Source organism: Podarcis muralis, chromosome 12 (genome assembly GCF_964188315.1).
Source record: "Podarcis muralis chromosome 12, rPodMur119.hap1.1, whole genome shotgun sequence".
Taxonomy (NCBI): domain Eukaryota; kingdom Metazoa; phylum Chordata; class Lepidosauria; order Squamata; family Lacertidae; genus Podarcis; species Podarcis muralis.
Genome location: NC_135666.1, coordinates 3,404,618 through 3,427,188, shown reverse-complemented (window position 1 = coordinate 3,427,188; position 22,571 = coordinate 3,404,618). Strand labels below are relative to the sequence as shown.

At 49.6% G+C, this 22,571-nt stretch overlaps 2 protein-coding genes across 5 annotated transcripts in view; both read left to right on the top strand.

Annotated features, from left to right (window-relative positions):
- The window catches only part of DHX30 (DExH-box helicase 30), a 33,481-nt gene extending 30,990 nt beyond the window's left edge, over nucleotides 1–2,491 (top strand). For 2 of the 4 annotated variants that reach the window (XM_077936625.1, XM_077936624.1), the window contains 4 exons: nucleotides 85–242; nucleotides 842–949; nucleotides 1,065–1,200; nucleotides 2,154–2,491. In XM_077936625.1, coding sequence (XP_077792751.1) covers nucleotides 85–242; nucleotides 842–949; nucleotides 1,065–1,200; nucleotides 2,154–2,389 — 638 coding nt within the window. In that variant the 3' untranslated portion in view covers nucleotides 2,390–2,491. Of the gene's footprint in view, nucleotides 1–84; nucleotides 243–841; nucleotides 1,201–2,153 lie in introns of those variants that run through there. The other 2 variants (XM_077936622.1, XM_077936623.1) reach the window with 1 other exon arrangement.
- Nucleotides 2,492–6,847: 4,356 nt separating this feature from the next.
- On the top strand, nucleotides 6,848–21,706 carry LOC114607118 (uncharacterized). The gene is made up of 4 exons (XM_077936621.1): nucleotides 6,848–7,060; nucleotides 13,602–13,722; nucleotides 15,579–15,692; nucleotides 19,362–21,706. The coding sequence occupies exons 1-4, from the start codon at nucleotides 7,037–7,039 to the stop codon at nucleotides 20,696–20,698; spliced, it is 1,596 nt and encodes a 531-aa protein (XP_077792747.1). The 5' UTR covers nucleotides 6,848–7,036; the 3' UTR covers nucleotides 20,699–21,706.
- Nucleotides 21,707–22,571: the final 865 nt, after the last annotated feature.

Here is a 22,571-nt window from a genome sequence, read left to right as displayed (position 1 = left end):
GCGTCCTGGCTAGGAGCCATTGATAGCTCTCTCCTCCACAGTTATGTGGAGCCTGACGCTGAGCTTTGCCTCTGTCCCCCGCAGGCCTGGTGAAGCAGTTCTCTGAGAACCTCTACGAGGCCTACCTGGTGCCAACCCCCTCAGACTGCCTCTTGCCCTCGTCTGTGTGCAACCAATACAGTGAGGAGGAGGAGCTGGTGAAGGGCGTCCTGATGGCTGGGCTTTACCCCAATCTCATCCAGGTAAGAGGCCCACCTCCCCTTCCATACTCTCTGCGGGTGAAGGAGCAGTGGGGAGAGGTTCCCTTTCCTTGGGTGAGAATTTTGATGGATTCTCTCATGTTTCTCTGGGTTTGGGGGCAGAACAGAGGGTGGGGGTTATGCGCACTCTGCTGACGCATGCAGAGGCCGGGAACAGAACCCCTGCGCAAAATGATCGCCATCTTTATTATACACAATTTAAAACAACCTGCGACCATAAAAAAATAGCATGGGTCCTAAAAATGTCGAAAGCATTCGCTGGAAGCTGTGTAACGAAGGTACCAGACACATCTCTGTGAGCGAGGGAGCTATGGGGCTGCCACCCCTTCGAGCCACTGAGACAGAGGAACTGGAACTACCAACAGCACCCAAGAGCATCCGTAGGGAAGCAGGTGGTCTTTCGGGTATTTGGGGCCTGAGTCATTCAAGGCTTTGAACACTGTTATGTACATAAAACATAATGAGCAGTACGTAATAAGCAGCAGTGTCAAATCATTCCTCTTGCCAACCCAGCAATCGACTCTTAGCCAGGCTTGTCTTGCTAATCCATCCCTCTTTTTTTTGCCCACTCCTCTTCCCAGGTCAGGCAAGGCAAAGTGACCAGGCAGGGCAAGTTCAAGCCCAACAGCTACACATACCGGACCAAGGCTGGGACCGTCCTCCTGCACAAGTCAACAATCAACAGGCAAGTGGGCCGGGTGCCGCCCAGGCCGGCTGGAAGGCGGGTGCTTATGACCTGGTGGGGAGGGACGGCAGTGGCGGCAGGCCAGGTGTGAGACGGCCCTTTCTCTTTACCGCAGGGAGACCTCCAAGCTCTACAGCCGCTGGCTGACGTACTTCATGGCGGTCAAGTCCAACGGCGGGGTGTTTGTGCGCGACTCCTCACAGGTGCACCCCCTGGCCGTGCTGCTCATGACGGATACAGACATCCATGTGCGGGGTGAGTTCTTACAACCTTCAGTTTCCACTTTTGCTGCTGCTTCAGGAATCGGCAGCAGTTGGTTTAAGCGAAGGGCTGTAGCTCAGCAGGAGAGTGTCTGTCTTGCATGCAGAAGGACCCAGGTTCATTCCCTGGCAACATCTGCAGGTAGAGATGGAAATGTCTCCTGCCTGAAACCCTGGCGAGCCGTTGCTGCCAGCCTGTGTAGACAATATTGAGCTAGCTGGGTCATTGGTCTGACTCGGTATAAGATTGCCCAGGGAACTTGCTCTTCTCCAGTGTCCTGGTAGGATCTTCAAAGACCATGTGATTATGGCGGCAGGGGCTGCTGGGAATTGTACTCCAAAACACAGAGGGCGCCCCATTTTGGGAGGCAGTTTAGGGGTCACGAATCATTTGGTAGGTAAAGGTGATATCCAATTCCTTCCAGCATTACCATATGTAGAACAGGGCGGGCATCCCGTTGAAGGCAACCTTCTCTCTCCTAATCTGATGCTATTTAAAAGTTCACAGGCAAACTTAAGACAACAGCCTTTATTCCTGTTATTCCTCCCCAGTCTTGCAAAGGTGCGGTCTCTGGACGTGGAGGTTGCGCACCTGGCTATTTATTTTATCTGAAGGCAGCCCTGTATCAGGAAACTTTTAATGTCTGGTCTATTGTGTGTGTTCTTTTATAATCTGTTGGAAGCTACCCAGAGTGGCTGGGGCAACCCAGTCGGATGGGTGGAGTACAAGTAATAAATGATGAAGATAATTGTGATGAGAGTGCAAGGATAAGTACTTAAACAGCAGCTTCTCCTTGCCTGGGACTCCCAGGCAGGAGGGTAGTGCAAGGCAGATGGGAGAGCTGGTGCACTGATGGTTCAAGCACACTCCCTCTCCTGCAGCCACTGCTGGCCCAGGAGTCTTCCTTCGACTCCCCTCTAAGCTCCTCTTCTTCTTCCCTGCCCCAGATGACGGCTGGCGAGCGACCGTCTCCCTCGTTGACAGCGACCTCCTGGTGCTGGAGGGCGACTCCTACACTATCCGGCTCCTGCGTGACTTCCGCGTGGCCCTCTCCAGGATGGTGGAGGTGTGCCTTTGCTACGAGATGGCCGCCATCCCCGGGGACCTGCACCACCAGCACAGCCAGCTCCTGGACATCCTAGTGGACCTTCTCAAAGGGCCTCCCGGCAGCTTTGGAGCTTAGATTTCCCGCCGGCGGCCCAAGGATCTGGACACGGGGACTTGTAATTTGTAAAAAGAAGTTGACAAATGTTTATTTAAATAAAGTTCTATTTATCCCTTGTGACATCTCTCTCCGTCCTGGAGGATTCCTAGCGCCCGCTCGTCCGCTGCAGCCTCTGGCAGCCCACGGCTGTTGGGGAGAAAGCGCACCAGCTGCTTGCATGCCAGCGAGGATGCCAGTCTGCAAGTCCCGAGGCCCCGAAGTACAGTGCGGCGGATGGCGGTCCCTCACTCTTCCTGGTCTTGTGTGTTCTGCCCCCGTAGTGGGGGCGGTCCCACATAGAAGGATGGATTTCTCGCATGGAGGAACAAAGCATCTTCATGCGTCTCCAGGTTTTGAAGGTGCGAGAAAGCGAGCTCACATAGACACTCCTCAAGTGTGCAGGAGTTGATGTTGCACTTGGAACAGGGGGACACAAGCACCCTGTCCTGTTCCCCTTGCCAGCCAGAGGATGAGCGGTCACTCCAGGATGGGGCGATGGCATGTCGCACTTGGGAAACTTTTCTCATGCACTTTTTGAAATGAAATGGAAAATCCCTTTTGCTCTAGGTGAACCGGTTTCGGTGCAGAGGTAACCCCACTTTCTGCTGGCTGACTGGGGAGGGGGGGCGGCCTTGTTGCCTCTTGTCCTCTACTTCCTGGAGCTGCTGGTGGAATGTGGCTTTGCTTAGGTGTCAGGGGCTGCTTCGTTCCTGGGAGGAGATCCTGGGCTACCATATAGCAGGGTCTCGAAGCCACTGCCCACCCGCCCGTGGTACACCAAGGGAAGCCTCAAGCTCTGGCAACATTGGCCTACTGAAAATGGGGAGCTGTTGTCTCTCCAGCTGTGGGGTGGCTGGAATCAGTCTCAATAGGAGCTCTTCTCCTTTCCTGACCTCTTCAGCGGTCAGCAACAACCACAGTCACATGGCATGAGCTCTCAGTTCTTCTCTGATCTGCTGTTCTGAGTCTCCCCTGCTTGCAGCTCTGGGGCTCACCCGATGTCTCAGTCTACATCCCTTATGTTTTTAATGTATGCCAGGCAGAGGGCAAATGTGGCCTAGGAAGGCTAGCCCAGGGGCGCTCTCAAGATCAATCGGGTTGATAGTCCTGCCCAGTATCTCCTGCAGAGATGACCTGAAGGAGCATTAGAGACAGCTTCTCCCTGTTTCAGTTTACTTTACAGCTCCTTGCCAGCTTGATGGATCAGTTGCTCCACTTGCTCCTGGGTTCCTTGACAATGTTCAGGGACAGGTGAACATTTCTCTATCTGAAGGGAGCATGCTAAAGCTGGTACCCCACCACATCAAGTGTACTATAGTCTTCAAAGTCCCAGGCTGTGAGAGGGATGCCCAGCTTTGAGCACAGCAGAAGCAGCCACACCCAGTTTGGAAAAGGGAGCTTCCAGCAAGTTTGAGCTAGATTGTGTCCTGGGCTCTGTACCTGTCTTCCACCCCACCTTGGACCACCTTGACATCTCCATGACGCACGCTCTTGCCTCTTGACCAGTGGGAATGTGTTGCTTTTTCTTAGAGGAGAGGAAAGGTGGATGTGTTGGGTCCCCTTTCTATGGGAGGGGAGGAGGAGACCCCAAAAGCGGGGAAGAAATGGCTCTGAGCTGGTCTGTGACGGATGTTGGGGAAGTTTGGTGGCTGTTAAACATGGTACTGGACCTTTTTACAACCTCATCTAAAGAAAATAAAAAGAGGGATAAAAACAGCCACTGCCTTGACTCTTTTTGTTGACTGGCAGGGTGAATGAATGTGTGCGTCCCCCACTTTTCCTTTTAGGTAGAAACCCCTTGTCAACTAAGCAACAGTGCTTTCAGTTTCCCCAACTTTCAGCTTCCATTCTGTCTTCCAAGATGGAAGTGTGGGGCATGATTTTATGTGGTGTCGCGGTCCCCATGCTCTGGACCCTTTAGCTGTGGTTCCTGCATTGCAGAGGGTTGGACTAGATGGCCCTTGGAGACCCTTCCAAATCTACAATTCTGTGATTCCATGTCCGTGATGCCAACTTTGCCTCTGGCTGCCCTTGGACAAGGAACACAATTTTGAGCCGCTGCAACGCCCACTTGTGAACACAGCGGGCCAGGAAAACTGGTCTTGGCCCAGTTCAGAAACAGATCTCCCCCCTGGGCCTAGTGTCTTCTCCCAGACTGTCTCTGCCCCACCCTCACCTTGATTGCTCAATGCAAAGTAAAAACCACAGAATCTTACAAGTTGGAAGGGACCCTGAGGATCATCTAGTCCAACCCTCTGCAATGCAGGAATATGCAGCCATCCCAGACGGGGACTGAACCTGCAACCTTGGTGTTATCAGCACCATGCTCTAACCAACTGAGCTATATGGAATGGTGTTTGGTGATTGCCTTTTTACTGCTCAGCTAGGGAGCCTCTTTGCCCTCCAGATGTTGTCAGACTCCAGCTCCAGCCAGCCTGGCCAGCAGCCAGAGTTTCTGGGAGTTTGGAATCCAGCAAAGATCTGCAAGGCCACGCATGGGGTCTCCATGCCTGTCTTAGACCCTTTCAAGAAGGACCCATCATTGCCAGCAAGTTTGCTGCAGCAAAAGGATTGTTTTGCTTGTGCCGATTCAGCCTTGTGTGCCGATTTGTGATAAATTGGCACCGAAAAGACTTCAAAGTGGGTGCCAGACACACCTTTTTATAAAAGCCATTCCAAATTGGAATGGCAGAGGGGGAGGCATCCAGATCTGATTCATGGGGTACAATGGCTATCTTTCTGTAAATCTGTCACCTTGTTGGTTATTTTTTTCTACATCCCTGATACAGGAAATGGCACTAGTTACCAAGTTAGCATATCTTCTGTGCCTACTCTTAAAGGTGGAATTATTTTTTCTTTCCAAAGTTGGGCAATACATAATACCAGTTGCTAGAAACTGCAGGAGGAGGGCAAAGTTGTTCTTGTGCTCAAATCCTGATTGCTGGTTATCCATAATGGGCATCTGGTTGGCCACTGGAAGAATAGGATACTGCACTAGACAGACCACTGGGCTGATCCAGCTGGCACTTCTTGAGTTCTGTGGTGCAACTTGTGCTGCAATGACAATGTTGGACCCAAGAATACCCCCAGCCTGCTCTCTTGCTCCTCCTTCCAGCGGAGAGTAAGCCCATCATCCAGAACAAGATGTATTCCGCTCATCTTGGCTAAGCACCTTCCCAGGAAGAGCGTCTCAGCCTTATCCGGCTTGAGGTTCCGTTTACTGGCCCTCATCCAGTCAATTACAGAGGCCAGGCACCGATCCAGTGCCACACCTGCTAGAGCTGTGAAGGAGAAGCAGAGTGGTGCATCACCTGCTCCCAAACTCAGAGCTTTTGTGCAGAAGTTAACTCAGTATGGGGGAGCAAATTGAATCCATGGAACCCCAAATCCATGCTAGCTGGGGCTGATGGGTCAGAGTCTCAAATATCTGGAAGGCTGTTGTAAAAGGTGTGACACACATACCCTAACTCAGAGGAAACCTTGAGATAAACCCGCTGCCCATTCACAGCAGCCGCAAACTGGGAGGAGTACCTTCAAGAAAACATGCACCCTAGGGAGCATGGCAGAAGGTCCCTGGTTCAAGACCCGATGGCATCTCCACCTAGGTCAAGGAGACCCCTCTGCCTGAAATCCTGGACAGCCGCTGCCAGCCAGTGTAGTCAATACTGAGATTGATGGGCCAGTGGTCTGACTTGGTATGAGGCAGTGTTGTGCAGTGGCTAGAGCGCCGGACTAGGACCTGGGAGAGCAGGGATCAAATGCGCAGTCGGGCCTGAAGCTCACTGCCAGTCGTTTCTTCTCAACCTAACCTACCTCACAGGGTAGCTGTGATGATTAAATGAGGAGGGGAAACCATATACATGCTGCCTTGAGCTCCCTGGAGGAAAAGGTGGCATATAAATGCAATATATTTATAAATTAAACAAGGCAGCTTCCTGGATTCCTGGCACAGGGCCGCAGCTTGCTTGACACCCAGAAAGTCCCAGGTTTTAATCCCAGGTAGATCTGGGAGAGGCTTCCTGCCTGAAACCCTGGAGAGCCACTGCTGCTGCCTGCCTGTGCAGGCCATAGCTGTCAACCTTCCCTTTTTTTGTGGGAAATTCCCTTATTCCAGCGCCGTTTCCCACTGCTATCCCGTATTGTTAGATATCCCCGTAGACTGTCCCCAGGACAGGTGAGGCAGTTGATCCCTTATTTTCAAATCTGAAAGTGGTGCAGGCAGTAGTGAGCTTGGTGGAGCCAGACTTAGTGTTAAGCATCTTCCTAGACTCCTGTGTCCCGAGTCCTTTCACAGCTGCTGCAATGGGAGAGGAAAGGGGCTGAGAGCCTCTGACAAACCCCCTCCAGAAAAGAAGAGACCACGCTTTCTCAGCGTTGCCTTTTCCCAGGGACCGCTCCCCAGGCCGGACTCCATTTCCCAGGATGCTCCGGGAGGCTGGAAGGCCGAGAGCTGCTCTTCCTCCTCCTCCTCCTCTTGGAGATTGCAGCATCCCGCATCGCCTGCTCTGGTCTGGACAGGCGTCCGGGGCGCCTTTAATCCGCCTAGCAAGAAGCAGCAGCGGCGGAGGCGTCCGGGGCGCCTCCTGCTGCTGCAATCTGCATTCTGCCTTTGTCCTGCGCCCCGCCATGGCCTCGGGGGCTCATGCACAGGTAAGGGGGCAGAGATGCCAGGCCTTGCAGCAGCAGGAGATGTCTTTCCCGGGGAGGGGGCGGCGCTCGCCTTTACTCTCCCCTTTCTGCGGGGAGAGAGCAGAGTCCCAAACTCCACCCGCTTCCAAGGGATCAGAGCCCCGGCGCTGCAGCAAGGGCGCCTCTGAGCACGTGCAGAGTGACCCCACCCTCTTCCCCAGTGGGCTTGGGAGGCAGGAAAGGGTCCCTCTGCGCCCCCAACCCTAAAGCTTAGCGAGATAACAACCCACTGAATCTAAATAGCAAGAAAGAGAGGCTTTTAATGGGGAGTCGTCTTTTTGATGCACTGGGAATGGTTATTCCCCCTCCCCCCCGTCCACACACCTGCTCCGCGAAGGTGGGTCCAGAGGGAGGCGAGGGATCTTTGGGACCCCGCATTTTCAGTGAGACTATTCAGGAGGGCAGCGAGGAGGGTATTTTTGGGGACCAGCTGCGGTTTAAATCAGGGCTGGAATAGGATGGAGGCAGGCCAGCCCGCCCCCAAAGACATGTCTGGCTCCTGGAATGGGTTGGTCTAGCTTTCTATTATTAGCCTGCTGCTTTCCTTCGCCAGATGTTTTGGACTACAAATCCCATCAGCCCCTGCCCACATGATGGTGTAGCTCATGGATAGGCAAATTAAGGCCCGGGGGCCAGATCCGGCCCAATCGCCTTCTAAATCCAGGCCGCAGACGGTCCGGGAATCAGCGTTTTTTTACATGAATAGAATGTGCCCTTTTATTTAAAATGCACCTCTGGGTTATTTGTGGGGCATAGGAATTTGTTCATTGCCCCCCACAAGGTCTGAGGGATAGCGCCTGTGCTGGCTGGGGGCTGATGGGAGTTGTAGTCCAGAGCATCTGGAGGGCAGTAGGTTTGTTTATTTATTAAAATATTTGTATGCTGCTATTTCATTAAAATAAAATCAAAGTGGTTCACAGTAGTACGTGCAAAGAAACGGTATAATAGTGAAAATCAGGCATCAGTTAACTATTACGATAATACGTATTCTTAATTGCCTGCATGGGCCTGGAGGAATAAAAAAGTTTTCAGCAGGCGTGTTTAAAGGTAGAAGCAGAAAGTTGGCCAAAATATTATTTATTTGTGTGCTGGGATGGGGAGAAAGATGTAACAGACAGGATGGTGTAAAATGGGGAGTGGCAAGCTGATTTCGTGCATCTTGCACATTTGCCCCTTGGAACTCGCTGCTACAGGATGGTTGGGGACAGTGATGATATACATACATAATAATTATCCATATATCAAGAGCAGATCTGGTGTTGAGTTAGTCTAGCTGAGGACGACTGGCTTGCCATGGCAGCCTGACACCAGGTGGTAGAGCACCATGTTCCTTCCCTTTGGCTCCCAAGAGAGTTTTCTTTGACGGAGGGTTTACCTATGCTTGAGCAATGTAGCCATTTTAAATGCCAGTAAGGAAACAGGGGTAATGAAGAAGTGAGAGCAGAGTTAAAGGTAAAGGGTAAAGGGACCCCTGACCATTCGGTCCAGTCGTGACCAACTCTGGGGTTGCGGCGCTCATCTCGCTTTATTGGCCAAGGGAGCTGGTGTTTGTCCACAGACAGCTTCTGGGTCATGTTGGGAGCATGACTAAGCCGCTTCTGGTGAACCAGAGCAGCGCACAGAAACGCCGTTTACCTTCCTGCCACAGTGGTACCTATTTATCTACTTGCACTGGTGTGCCTTCGAACTGCTAGGTTGGCAGGAGCAGGGACCGAGCAACGGGAGCTCACCCCGTCACAGGGATTCAAACCGCCAACCTTCTGATCAGTAAGTCCTAGGCTCTGAGGTTTAACCCACAGCGTCACCCGCATCCCTGAGAACAGAGTTAGGCCTGAACAAAAATGTTAATGTGGGTCACATTAGAGGTACTGGAGAATAGAAGGTAAGATAAGAAATAAGAACATTCTTATCATATCACTATGTTATTAAGATGATAAAGCATCTCAAAGATGATTGAAACCAAGCCTTATGAGACATGATGGTAGGCATCTTCAAGTATCTGAAGGACTGTCCCATGGCAGAGGGAACAAGCTTGTTTTCTCCTGCTCTGGAGGGTAGGACTCCAATCAATGCCTTTCAGTTACAAGAAAAGAGAGTCCAACTAATATATCAGGAATAACTTTCTGACAACAAGAGCTGTTCAACAGTGGAACGGACTTCATTGAAGGTTTTGAAACATAGGTTAGGTTACCATCTGTTGTGGATTCTTTAGCTGTGATTTCTGATTTGCAGAGGGTTGGACTAGATGACCCCTGGGGTACCTTCGAACTCTACAATTCAATGATTCTATGACATCTTTGGAGAGACTTGCGAGAGTGAAAATGTTAGTCTACTATGCTATGTACCTAAATGCTCCCCTGGAACTCACTGGGACCATTCTTGACCTTCATGTTATGTTTTGTTACGCTTGTTAACTGTTCTTTCAAAAATGTAATAAAAATGTTTATAAAAACAAACACACCATACAAATCAATATGGCGAACCTGATCCAAAACACCCACCCACCCCACTCACACATGAAAACAAAGATCACCACAGCCAACCACAAATGAATAACCACAACCTAGGCCAACCCCAACCTCTCTAATTGCCAAAGGGAACACAGGTGAACAGCAGAGAACCTGCATAAGCAACGCTGACACAAAACCCCACATATATTAAGTAAAATAGAAACATCGCCACCCGACCCCACCCCAACTCATCTTCCCCCCATCACCTCTTTCCCCCTTTTCTTCCTAATGTCTCAACAAATGAAACCAATTTGTAAAAAAAAAAAAAAAGTTACATGGGGGAAAAAATAAGAGAGAGAAACATTGCACATACCTTTGTGAATCAAGAAAATATTTAATAAAAATACATTAAAAAATAAAATAAAAACAAACACACAAACTTCAGTGGGTGATCCTGAAGCAGGAAGCCCTTCTTATTCTTCTTCGAGGCACCTTTGTATCCTCCACAGCTGCTGCTCAGACCAGTGTAAGAAAGCGCATCTAAGCCTTTGCCCAAGCAAACCCACAACCTGCGGTTCAGATCACACGCTGCCCTGAGACGGGTTGAGTTTCAGTGTGGGGTCCCTGATGAGAGAGATGCCATTCAGCACCTGCCCCCGATGACCGTGCAACTTCGTTCTAGATGAGCACTGGCCCCTCAAGCTGTGGGAAAGAAGTGCACTTCCCCATCTTCCCCAAACACCAGTGCTTTTGTTGTTTTGAGTGGATCCTCTGCCCCTGAAATGGAAGCAGCTGATTGGAGGAAGGCGTCAAGCTGTTAGGTAACGCAGGAAGCTGTATCTCACCAGACTATAGAACCATCTAGCACAGTGTTCCCTGACTGGCAGCAGCTGTCCGGGGTCTCAGGCAGGGAGGGTCTCTTTTACATGAGAACATGTTGTTGTTTAGTTGTGTCCGACTCTTCGTGACCCCCTGGACCAGAGCATTCCAGGCACTCCTGTCTTCCACTGCCTCCCTCATGCTGGTAGCTTCGAGAACACTGTCCCACCATCTTGTCCTCTGTCGTCCCCTTCTCCTTGTGCCCTCCATCTTTCCCAACATCAGGGTCTTTTCCAGGGAGTCTTCTCTTCTCATGAGGTGGCCAAAAGATTGGAGCCTCAGCTTCAGGATCTGTCCTTCCAGTGAGCACTCAGGGCTGATTTCCTTCAGATTGGAGAGGTTTGATCTTCTTGCAGTCCATGGGACTCTCAAGAGTCTCCTCCAGCACCAGAATTCAACACAGGGCGAGCCAGTGTGGTGTAGTGGTTAAGAGCCGTAGTCTCGTAATCTGGTGAACCGGGTTCGCGTCTCCGCTCCTCCACTTGCAGCTGCTGGGGGAACCTTGGGCTAGTCACACTTCTTTGAAGTTTCTCAGCCCCACTAACCTCACAGAGTGTTTGTTGTGGGGGAGGAAGGGAAAGGAGAATGTTAGGTGCTTTGAGACTCCTTTGGGTAGTGATAAAGCGGGATATCAAATCCAAACTCTTCCTCTTCTGCTGCTGGATGAGGCCAGTCGCACATCTCAAGTCTAGCATCCTGTTCTCGCAGCACCCAAACAGAAGCCCCAATAGGAGCTGAGCACAAGAGCAGTCTGTCCTCCTGTGGTTTCCCACAACTGGCATTGCTACCTGACCCCAGGTGCATGGAGAAGCCCTCCTTCCTTTTCTATCCTGAAGCTTCCGAGGTCACCCAGTGAACTTCATGGCTAAATGGGGATTTGAACCCAGGTCCTAGTCTGACACTCTCTTAACTACTACACCAGACTGGATCAATGTTCAATAGGTGAGGACTGTATGGGAGCAGACAGCAACTGGTGCTTCTAGAACAATACTGGTGGGTTGGGAGATCTGAGCACCCTAGTGCATTGCTGTTATTGATCATGCAAATAGAATGAGTTTGCATATGGAAACAGTGGGTTAAACCACAGAGCCTAGGACTTGCCGATCAGAAGGTTGGCGGTTCGAAGCCCCGCAACGGGGTGAGCTCCCGTTGTTCAGTCCCTGCTCCTGCCAACCTAGCAGTTCGAAAGCACGTCAGAGTGCAAGTAGATAAATAGGTACCGCTCCGGCGGGAAGGTCAACGGCGTTTCCGTGTGCTGCTCTGGTTCGCCAGAAGCGGCTTAGTCATGCTGGCCACATGACCTGGAAGCTGTCTGCGGACAAACGCCGGCTCCCTCGGCCTATAGAGAGAGATGAGCGCGCAACCCCAGAGTCGGTCACGACTGGACCTAATGGTCAGAGGTCCCTTTACCTTTATATGGAAGCAGACAGCAACTGGTGCTTCTAGAACAATACTGGCGGGTTGGGAGACCTGAGCACCCTAGTGCATTGCCGTTATCGATCATGCAAATAGAATGAGTTTGCATATGGAAACAGTTATATACTGCCTTTTGACACCTGGATAGCACGCAGGTGGTTGTCGTTGTTGTTGTTGTTGTTGTTGTTGTTGTTGTTGTTATTGACTGCAGCTTGAACAGAGAAATTTTGCATTGCCGTCATGTCTTTTCTAATAATGCCTTGGACTAATAATAAAGGCAGCCTGGGACAATGACACCCCATCCTCCATCCAGCTATAAAAATCTGGGACAGATATAGATTAAAACAAAGTCCTGCAACCTCCTGACAATCGTCTAAGCCACCCTGAGCAATTAAATTGGAATGGGGAACTAGGTAATTATGCCATCTGGCGAAAAGCACAGCTTATTGAGAATATGTGATCATATATGCGGGGGGGGGGGTAGGAGAGCTCCCCCCTTTTATAAATGGTTGCAGTCGAAGTGTTTGCCGGATATTCAACAATTGCAGCAGCGTACCCCCGGGGAGAGCCTATAAATCTGGAAGCCCTTCCTGAATGGTTAAAGAAGCACCAAACTCCGCTTTTAAAAGTCGACCGTAATATGTCCGCTGGAGAAAATGGAGGACTTTAATTACAGAAGGTTTTGTGCGCTCATGAGATTGGAGGAGAGATTATGGAGAGAGCTCCATCCTTTCCTTGGTAGATAATATTCCGCCTCTGCTGACTTGAAGTAAAGCAGTTTCTCTCTTGGTGGCACCTAATGCCTTTAAATTTGGAGGGTATACTCTTGATCAGATCAGTGTCGGAAACGTGGAAGAGGGTTTCGTGGACCCTTTGCTGGAGCTGTAGGAGGATAGAAATACTTGACTGGGATTCTGCTTCCAATATCATCCGTGGCACCTCATGAAGCATTGCCAATGTCTCCATCCTCTAGTTCTGCTATTTGAAAGGAAGGGTTTTTTATAAATGGAAAGGCAATTGGATATTTAATTTGACAACAAATTAGGAGGGGGAGTCCTTGTTTGTTTTTGCTTTTATTATGCATTTTGTGTTCTTATTTTGTATTTTAGTGTTGTGAACTGCCCTGTCATCTTCAGATGAAGGTCAGTATACAAATAAATAAGCAAATGAAACACAATGGAAACCATCAGGACTTCCTGACAACCGAGAAACAGGTTTTTAAGGATTTGGTGTCCTGTGGAGTTGGATGCTTAGACTAACTGCAAGGCATGTTTTGTTCTAGGGTGGAGTTCATGGTTCTGATCTCATAACCAGTTACAGGTTTGAATTGCAAGTGCTTTCTGGGGAAAGAAGGTGTAAGGCTTCAAAGGATGGTCTGCTGTCTAATAGGTGCAGCTCACAGATGTGTAGAGTTGGAAGGGATCCCAAGGCTCATATCGTCCAACCCCCACAGTCAAAATGTGCACCTCCGGCCATACTCTGTGGCTCTGTTTTGTCTATGGATGCCTTTCCTTCTTTCCAGCCCATCCATCTTCCATGCTCCTCTCTTGACTGGCCCTTCCCAGCAAACACAGAGAGAGCCCTCAATTCATAAGAGCTAGAATCATAGAATTGCAGACTTGGAAGGGACCCCAAGAGTCATCCAGCCCAATCCCCTGCAAGGCAGGATGAGGCCTGTGAGGCCTGTCATCATCACACCCACTAGCAGAGGGAACTACCCAGAACTCCATCCCAGGTTCCCTTTCTCGTTGCCGCAGGTGATGTTTGAAGACGTGGCCGTCTATTTCTCCTTGGCGGAGTGGGCAGAGCTAGCAGAATGGCAGAAGGACCTCTACCGGGCCGTGATGGTGGACAACTATGAAGCGGTCACCTCGCTGGGTAAGGATCTCTCTCATTCCCTGCTTGGGTGTCCTTTGATGTTCCTGAGAGCCTGGAGGCAGCAGATAAATGATTATGGCGTAGAGATGATAGGGTTTGCAGTGGAGAAAGGATCTCTTTGTTGAACTGACGTGGGGGCTGATGTAAGATTTTGCAATCCTCAAACTGTAGCCCAAGCACCAGTCCGAAACTTTTTGTTTGACTTTAGACCAGCATTTCACCAACTTGGTTCCTGCATAAGAGCATCAGATGGCTGCCAGATGAGGCCAAAGAGAGCACATCTTGTCTGCTATCAGATTCTCATGGTGGCTGAGCCAGATGCCTGAGTGGGAAGCTTGCATGCAACCAGAATTGCAACTGCATGCAACCAGATTGCAACAGCAGCAACCCTCCCCATTTGCCATTTTATTTCATTGCATTTATATCCTGCTTTTTCCCTCCCAAGTTGCTCAAGGTGGCGTACGTCATTCTCCCCCTCCTCCTTTAATTCCCACAACAATGCTGAGAGGTAGCTTAGGCTGAGAGGCAGTGACTGGTCCTAGGTCACCCTGTGAACTTCTTGGCTGAGTGGGGATTTGAACCCTTGTCTCCCAGGTCCTAGTCCAGGGGACAGTAAGGTTTCCCCTGAACATGTCCCCAGATGCTGTGGATACAGCTGGTTCCTTCACTTGACCGTCCATCCAGGAGGAAGCTGCTGGATAGCCTTCTGTAGAAGTCCTGGCACGGTATACAAGAACACCTCAAAGAAGTTTACATGTGTTTTTATTATTTTATAATGTAGTCTTAAAATACTGGTTTTGGTTTTTTTTATACAGTGGTATCTCGGGTTAAGTACTTAATTCGTTCCGGAGGTCTGTTCTTAATCTGAAACTGTTCTTAACCTGAAGCACCACTTTAGCTAATGGGGCCTCCTGCTGCCGCTGCACCACCGGAGCCCGATTTCTGTTCTTATCCTGAAGCAAAGTTCTTAACCTGAAGCACTATTTCTGGGTTAGCGGAGTGTGTAACCTGAAGAGTACGTAACCTGAAGCATATGTAACCCGAGGTACCACTGTACCTATAAAGGAATGCTAGAGGGATGCTCTTATTTATAACCTTAGGTTGCTAGTATGATTTGTGGGAATGTTCAGGGTGGCAGGAGAGGATATATTATTTGTTAATATCCTTCCTAACTTGCGTTAGCAAGTTTCTTCACTTAGCAGAGTGCATTCCCCTTTACACAGCCGAAAACTAGTTGCAAACTCCTGTGAGTTTCTTAAGACAATGCACAATTCAATCTGGCTTGTCCTCATTGTGTTCGAATATTTTCCTGGTAAGACCCCGTGAATCCCTCCTAAAAGAATAAAGACACCACAGTCTTATTCATGTGTAAGACATAGCTTAGCAGGTCTTGTGTAAATCCAGCAGAGTTGAAATAGAGTATTTAATAGATGACAAATTGGGTGATGAAAAGGATGTGGATTGTGCAGAGTAGCGGAAAAGCAAAAGGAAGCAGGAAAAGTGTGGAAGGGAAGTCATATGGTATCTGCAGATATTCTGTATTTGGTATGAAGTTGCAAGTGGGACGGGGAAGGGGCGGGGGATTAAATATGCTCTCTGTTACTGTTTAGGAAATGCAAATAATTTTTTTTTAAAAAAAAGAGAGTGTTGGTCTGCGATCTAGGTTCGAATCGCGACTCGGCCGCAACGCTCGCCGGGTGGCCTTGGGCCATTCGCCACCTCTCGGCCCGGCATACTTTGCAGGCTTGTTGTTGCGGGGAGCAAGGGGGCCAGGTGTGCCACCTGGAGAAAAGGATGCTATATCCTTGCAAGAAATGAAGGGGAAATAAAGATGCTGTCCTCTTCTCCCGCGACAGGGCACCCGTCCGCCAAACCCGAGATCATCTGCAAAATCGAGTGCGAAGAGGAGCCTTGCATGGAGGAGCCCCTTGAGACCCCCAAATGGAAGAGACCCCGGAGCCCCTGGCTGGGTGAGTTGGGGGGTTTTTTTGGGGGGGTTGGGGGTCCTTGCAAAGAGGCCTTTCCTTGTCCCCCCCCCCCGTAACTGGTCCTTACTGGTATTGTGGTCAGGCCCACATGGCGCTGGCCTCACACATAACGCAGACTCTGACCGGCAGCATCTCAGGATGTGAACCAGGATTGGGACCCGGGTTCAAATCCCCTCCTCCAGCTCCCTAGCGCTGGAATGGAGCCGGTCCCCGTCTCTCCTCCTGGCCTACCTCCTCGCAGGGCTGCCCTTGCCATGAGGCGGCCATGTTTGTCACCCTGAGGGAAACCTGGGATACAAACATAACCATAAGTACAAAGATCAGTGTTTTTACCTCGAAGTTATCCCGTAGTTTCGCTCGGTAGACTCATCCCGATCCATCCTGGAGGCAGACCTCCCAAACTCCTCCCAGACTCGTGAGGCGATTCTGTCTATTTCGGATTATTTCGAAGCGAAACTCGTGTCCAAATGCCTCCAACTACCACCCTTCTTTTTGCGTAAAAAGCTTTGGGGCTTCCCCCCCCCTTACGATCCAGTGTGTATAAATTTTTATGAAATGAAGTGACTTCAAATTCCCATTGGGAAATAAAATCTCCTGAGGGAATTAGGCATTCCACATTTATTTGGCTGCGGCCTTCTGGAGGCTGTTGCCGTGGAAACGCTCCCCTGAAGGAAAAAAGGCGGGAAAACGCCTCAGCTAGAGGACCGCTCCTATGTCTCCCATTTTGCCCACATCCCTGCCTATTCTGAGGAGAAACTTCTCCACAGGAAGGATCCCGGATCCCCTTAGATCCCTCACCAGATTCCTCTCCCCTTAAGTCCCTGAGGGAGACACAGATAACCTGAAGGCCAGAGAGAAACCACAACGGCTGTGGTACCGAGGGAGGATTTTAACTTTTTTTCCTCACAGGAAAAATGGAATCTGCTAAACTGACCAGAGGCAAGGAGGCCGGAATGGCGCCTTCCCTGGAAGAGGAGGCACAAGTCTAGTCATCCTAGCGATAATGATAATAATATACTTATTTGTACCCTGCCCATCTGGGAGGCTTCCAGCGTAAATAAAAACATACACAGGGCTGCCTTCAGATGTCTTCTAAAGGTTGAATAGTCACTTATCTCCGCAGGGTGGGCGCCACCACAACATGCCGAAAATTTCAAATCAATTTTCCATAACCTTTCCCAGTCTGAAAGCTGAATATTATGCCCCAAACCCCTCGCCCAGTGTATCAGTACATATTTAACCTGTTCATCTTTTGTATGCCATTCCAAAAGTAATCTATACATTTCCGACAGTAATTTTATATTTTCTGACAAGCCTTTTTCAAATCTTGAGGTCTCATAGCTGAAACCTTTCTTTTTATCTATCTTAAAGATATCATTTAGATGGTGAAACTGTAGCCAGTCGGTTAATAAATCTCTTATCTCTTCAAAATCTTTCAATTTCACCTGATGTTCTACTTCGGTTAGCAGCTCTCTATATGTTGCCCAATTACTTCTCATATTTAGTTTTTTTCAGAGATATTGCTTCCAGTGGGGAAAGCCACCAAGGTGTTTTCTGTTCCAGTAGCCGGTTCATTTTTTTTAAAACATGATTTTATTAAAGCTTTTTTCATAATGCGGTAGTAATAATAATAATAATAATAATAATAATAATAATAATAATAATTTATTTATATCCCGCCCTCTCCAGCCGAAGCCGGGCTCAGAGCAGCTAACAACAGTAAAATGATAAAACATTCTAAAATAATTTCATTCTAAAATTAATTCCAATCAAATTAATGGCAACCATTGGGCTAGAGTTCTGTGAGGATGACCAAAGGAGGGGGTCAGACTGCGCCTTGGCCAAAGGCCAGGAGGAACAGCTCTGTCTTGCAGGCCCTGCGGAAAGATGTCAAGTCCCACAGGGCCCTGGTCTCTTGTGACAGAGCGTTCCACCAGATCGGGGCCATAGCCGAAAAAGCCCTGGCTCTGGTTGAGGCCAGCCTAACCTCCCTGTGGCCCGGGACCTCCAAGATGTTTTTATTTGAAGACCGTAAGGTCCTCCATTGGACGTACCAGGAGAGACGGTCCCGTAGGTACGAGGGTCCTAGGCCGTATAGGGCTTTATTTTTATTATTATTTATTTTTTTAATAATATTTTTATTTAGTTTCTTTTCTTAAGTTCATAGACACAAAGCGAAGATAAGAAAGTACAAGAAACAAATACAGAAATAAAATAATAGAAAAAAGGTTATTTCGGTCCTACTTTCAACAATTTTTTCAATGTTCCAAATGGACTTCCCCACATCCTCCAGACTCTGCGTTCTTTGCAATAAAAGTTTTAGCAATTTGTTACCTTGTTTCTTAACTTACTGTATCTTTCAGTTATTATGTTCCCCAATTCCCAATCTCATATCCCAAACTTTGTACATTTAAAATTTAACATAATAAAGTTGATTCATATTACCACCTCTTTTTTCTTGTCTTAATTTCCAGTTTACCTAATCAAGTTGCTAAAGCAAAAATTCCCTAATCGTGCATATTTCTTAACATTCATACAACTTATAATGTTTTTGCAAATAGTCCTTAAATTTTTTCCAGTCCTCTTCCATTGTTTCCTCACCCAGATCTCGGATTCTGCCAGTCATTTCAGCCAGTTCCATGTAGTCCATCAACTGCGTCTGCCACTCCTCCAGCGTGGGTAGATCTTGAGTCTTCCAATGCTTTGCGTAGAGGATTCTTGCTGCTGTGGTAGCATACATAAATAAAGTTCTGTCCTTCTTTAACATCTTCTGGTCCACCATGCCCAGTAGGAAGGCCTCTGGTTTCTTAGGGAAGGTATACCTAAATACCTTTTTTAGCTCATTGTAAATCATTTCCCAGTAGGCCTTCACTTTTGGGCAGGTCCACCAAAGGTGGAAGAATGTCCCTTCTGCCTCCTTACATTTCCAGCATTTGTTGTCAGACAGGTGATATATCTTGGCTAACTTGACTGGGGTCATGTACCACCGGTATATCATTTTCATAATGTTTTCTTTCAAGGCATTACATGCCGTAAACTTCATACCGGTGTTCCATAACCTTTCCCAGTCTTCAAACATAATGTTGTGTCCAGTATCCTGTGCCCATTTTATCATGGCAGATTTGACTGTCTCATCCTGTGTATTCCACTTAAGCAGCAAGTTATACATTTTCGATAGTGTCTTAGTTTTTGATTCTAACAATTCTGTCTCTAATTTCGATTTTTCCACTTGGAAACCAACTTTCTTATCCATTTTAAACACCTCTTGGATTTGAGCATAGTGTAACCAATCCCGCACCTTATTTTTTAACTTGTCTTGGCTCTGCAGCCCCCAATTGTCTCCAGTTTTTTCAATTATTTCCCAATATTTTGGCCAGTAGGCCTCCATATTGGGTCTTTTTCTAGCCTTGGCCTCTACCGGTGAGAGCCACCTCAGGGTTAGGCCATATAGGGCTTTAAAGGTTAAAACCAGCATCTTAAACCTGATCCTGTACTCCACAGGGACCCAGTGCAGCTGGTATAGCACTGGGTGAATGTGATCCCGCAGCGAAGACCCGTAAGATCAAATGAAGATCTTCTCAGGGACTGAACGTGGGGTTTCTCCTTGAGTCAGTGATGGCGAGACTCTCCCTTTCCCTTTCTTCCCTGCAGGAGATGGGATCAGGATGGAAGACGAGGACGAAGGCAGAGGGGCAGTCCCTGTCCGGCGGCGCAAGAGGAAGAAGGTGGTCCACCTATCCAGAACGGAGAAGCCGGTGACCCGGGCGGCGAGCGCACAGGACGAGGACGAGGGTCCCCCGAAGTCGACGCTGAAGACGAAGCCCCCTGAGTGCCCCGAGTGTGGCAAGAGCTTCCTGAGCAACGTGGCGATGGTCATCCACATCCGGACGCACACCGGGGAGCGGCCCTTCAAGTGCCACCTGTGCCCCAAGGGCTTCCCCTCGCGGGGGGACCTGAAACGGCACATCAAGACCCACCTGCGCAAGAAGGAGGACCCCGCGGCCGGCGACGCCAGCCCCAAGGCGCGGAAGTGCCTGACGGCCAAGCTCCAGCTCCTGCGCCAACTTGGGGCCACCCTGGGCCCCAGGAAGCCCCACACCTGCGCCCAGTGCGGAAAGAGCTTCAACAAGAAGCAGGACTTGCGCAAGCACCACGGGACCCACTCGAGCGAGCGGCCCTTCTCCTGCCCCGAGTGCGGGCGCAGCTTCCGGCTCAAGCAGATCCTGGTGGCCCACATGAAAGTGCACGTCGGGGAGCGGCCCTTCTCCTGCCAGCAGTGCGGGAAGCGCTTCAGCCAGAAGCACCACGTGGAGAGCCACCAGCGCGTCCACACGGGCGAGAAGCCCTTCTCGTGCACCACGTGTGGGAAGCGCTACTCGCAGAAGCAGCCGCTCATCAGCCACCTCCGGGTGCACACCGGGGAGCGGCCCTACGCCTGCGCGGAGTGCGGGAAGACCTTCCGCAACCAGGCCACCCTCACCATCCACAACCGGATGCACACCGGCGAGCGCCCCTACTGCTGCCTGCTGTGCGGCAAGACCTGCAGCCAGCTGCAGCACCTTAAGAGCCACCAGAGGGTCCACCGCGGGGAGCAGCACCTCCTGCAGGCGGGTGACGCCAAGGCGCTGGCCCTCAAGAGGGCCCGCGAGGTGAAGGAGAAGCCCTACCCGTGCCCCAGGTGCGAGAAGCGCTTCCGGGACGAGGAGATCATGCAGACCCACCTGAGGACGCACGAGGAGAAGCTGGCAAAATATGGACTCCTTCCGAGCGGAGCCAGCCTTGAGGAAGGCCCTCCTCTTCCCGTTCAGCCCCCAAAGACCCTGCCGGAGTTTAAGTCCGTCAGCAGAGGGACGGGCGCGAACAAAAAGCCTCCCTCTGCGCCCCAGCCTGGCCCAGCAACTGGGAAGAGGGCCTTTGCATGCTCCGATTGCGGCAGGAAGTTCACCCAGGCGAAATACCTCACCATGCACCGGAGGAGCCACACATGAGGGAAACCTGCTTGCGTTGGAAGGAAACCTGGTGGTGCATTTTAAGGGTGCCTTTGTGAGCAAAGGCTTTCTTTGGAGCAACTAGCGTGTGGAAGCTACACAGAAATCTTCTTCTGGCCCATACGATGAGGTTGGGGGAGGTGGAGAACAAGGGGGCAAAGTATGTTTCTAGCTTGAGCTGAAATAGGTCCTGCAACAAAAGCAGTTATATTTCTTATCTTCCACCCTCACCCCCTTATTTTGAGTGTCTAGTCCATGGAAGATTTCTGTGTAACTTGCAAGCCTATATCAGTTGTCCTCAGCAAAGGGATTGCTTCGATTCCTTATCCCGTGGATTCAAGGGAACTGCAATAACTTTGAACTCTTTGTAGCTCCGGATCTAGTGGGACAGTATGCAGCATTCCTTGAGTCCTTGTTGCAAAGGCTTCTGGGTAGCTGTCCTACATGGTAAAGTGCCCAGGACAGAGAGAGAGAGAGAGAGAGAGAGAGAGAGAGAGAGAGAAGTATAACTCTCCTGCTGAGCCTGTCAGAGTTGGATTTGTCCATGAAGCTGGCAGTAGGAACAGGAATTCACTCCCGTAGGATGTGGCTACAGTCACTAGGCGAAATGGTGCTTTAAGATGGATCTCCCAAAAGCTTATTGGATAGATTTTATAGATAAGGTTGGGAGCTCTGTAGGAGTAAAGGAAGCTGTCGTATACAGAGTCAGACCATCTGACTCAATATTGTCTGCCAGCGGTGCACCCGGGTTTCAAGCAGGGTGCATTCTCAGTCAGAAAGTGATCCTGAGACACACTGTCGCTGAGCTATGACCCTTCCCCATCATTCAGAAAAAGTATGCCACTCACTGCCAGCTGCAAGGGACAGGCAGAGGAGCAGAGGACCCAACTCCTAGGGACCAAGGTCCCTTTGCCTCCCCCAATACAATATTTGCAGGGCCCCGGCCCCCGCAAAGTTGATGAATATTGGCATTCAAATGGTGGGTGGGTGCTGCATCATGTGATTGGTTATGTGTTCAAGTTGGCACCCCAGTGATAAAGGTTGCTTCCACGGCAGAGCCCTTTAACACTTCTGAATCAGCAGGATGTGGAATTAAGGCAGGTGACCCGCCCAACACTTTAGCATAGCAGTGTATTCTCCTTGAGAAATTGGGCAATGCCAGCTCCCATGGGCAACTGCCTAAATAATGTTTCCTTGGAAGCAAGTCCTCAATTCAGTGTTGTATTTAATCCCTCCCCTGTGAGAGTTGCCTCTAGGTGATTGCATGGGATTACGACTTAATGTGCAGCCAGGCTGGTGAATGAGGGACAGCACAGAAATGTGGCAGGTTGTTGAAGGACTTTACATCCAACTGAGCTACTCACCCAAGTGGTAATCAGGCTACTAGCTTGTGTAGGCTTATTTACAAGGCTGCCTGAATTACAGAGTTTTAGAGTTGAAGGGACCCTGAGGATCATCTAGTCCAACCCCCTGCAATGCAGGCATATGCAGCTGTCCCATTTGGGGATCGAACCTGCGACCTTGGTGTTCTCAGCACCATTCTCTAACCCTGCTTTGAGAGGTAGGGTGAGTATGGGCTTAAATTACTGCTTTCCTCTTTTCAGGCGCAGCAGTTGCTTATTAATGTATGTTTTACTTCGCTATTTTAAACAAATAACATTGAAAGCATTAACAAATAATTGCTCTGGCTGCAAAATAGAGAACCGGTAACTAAACCCCTGCTCCCTTGCAGGGGGACAGGAACTGATTGATTAAGAGCCACCACAGGAATGCTATAAAAGTGAATAGGTAGCAAACAGAATGAAGTGGCAAAGAGGCTGCATGAAAGAAAAGGGCAAGAAGGAGACAACCAATGAAAGGGAGACATGTCTCT

Bases quoted from the DNA above. Each gene is read 5' to 3' on its own strand.
- LOC114607118 (XM_077936621.1), top strand. From the start codon at position 7,037: ATGGCCTCGGGGGCTCATGCACAG. The intron at 7,061-13,601 runs GTAAGGGGGCAG...TCGTTGCCGCAG, and splicing joins CCTCGGGGGCTCATGCACAG to GTGATGTTTGAAGACGTGGC. The intron at 13,723-15,578 runs GTAAGGATCTCT...CTCCCGCGACAG, and splicing joins TGAAGCGGTCACCTCGCTGG to GGCACCCGTCCGCCAAACCC.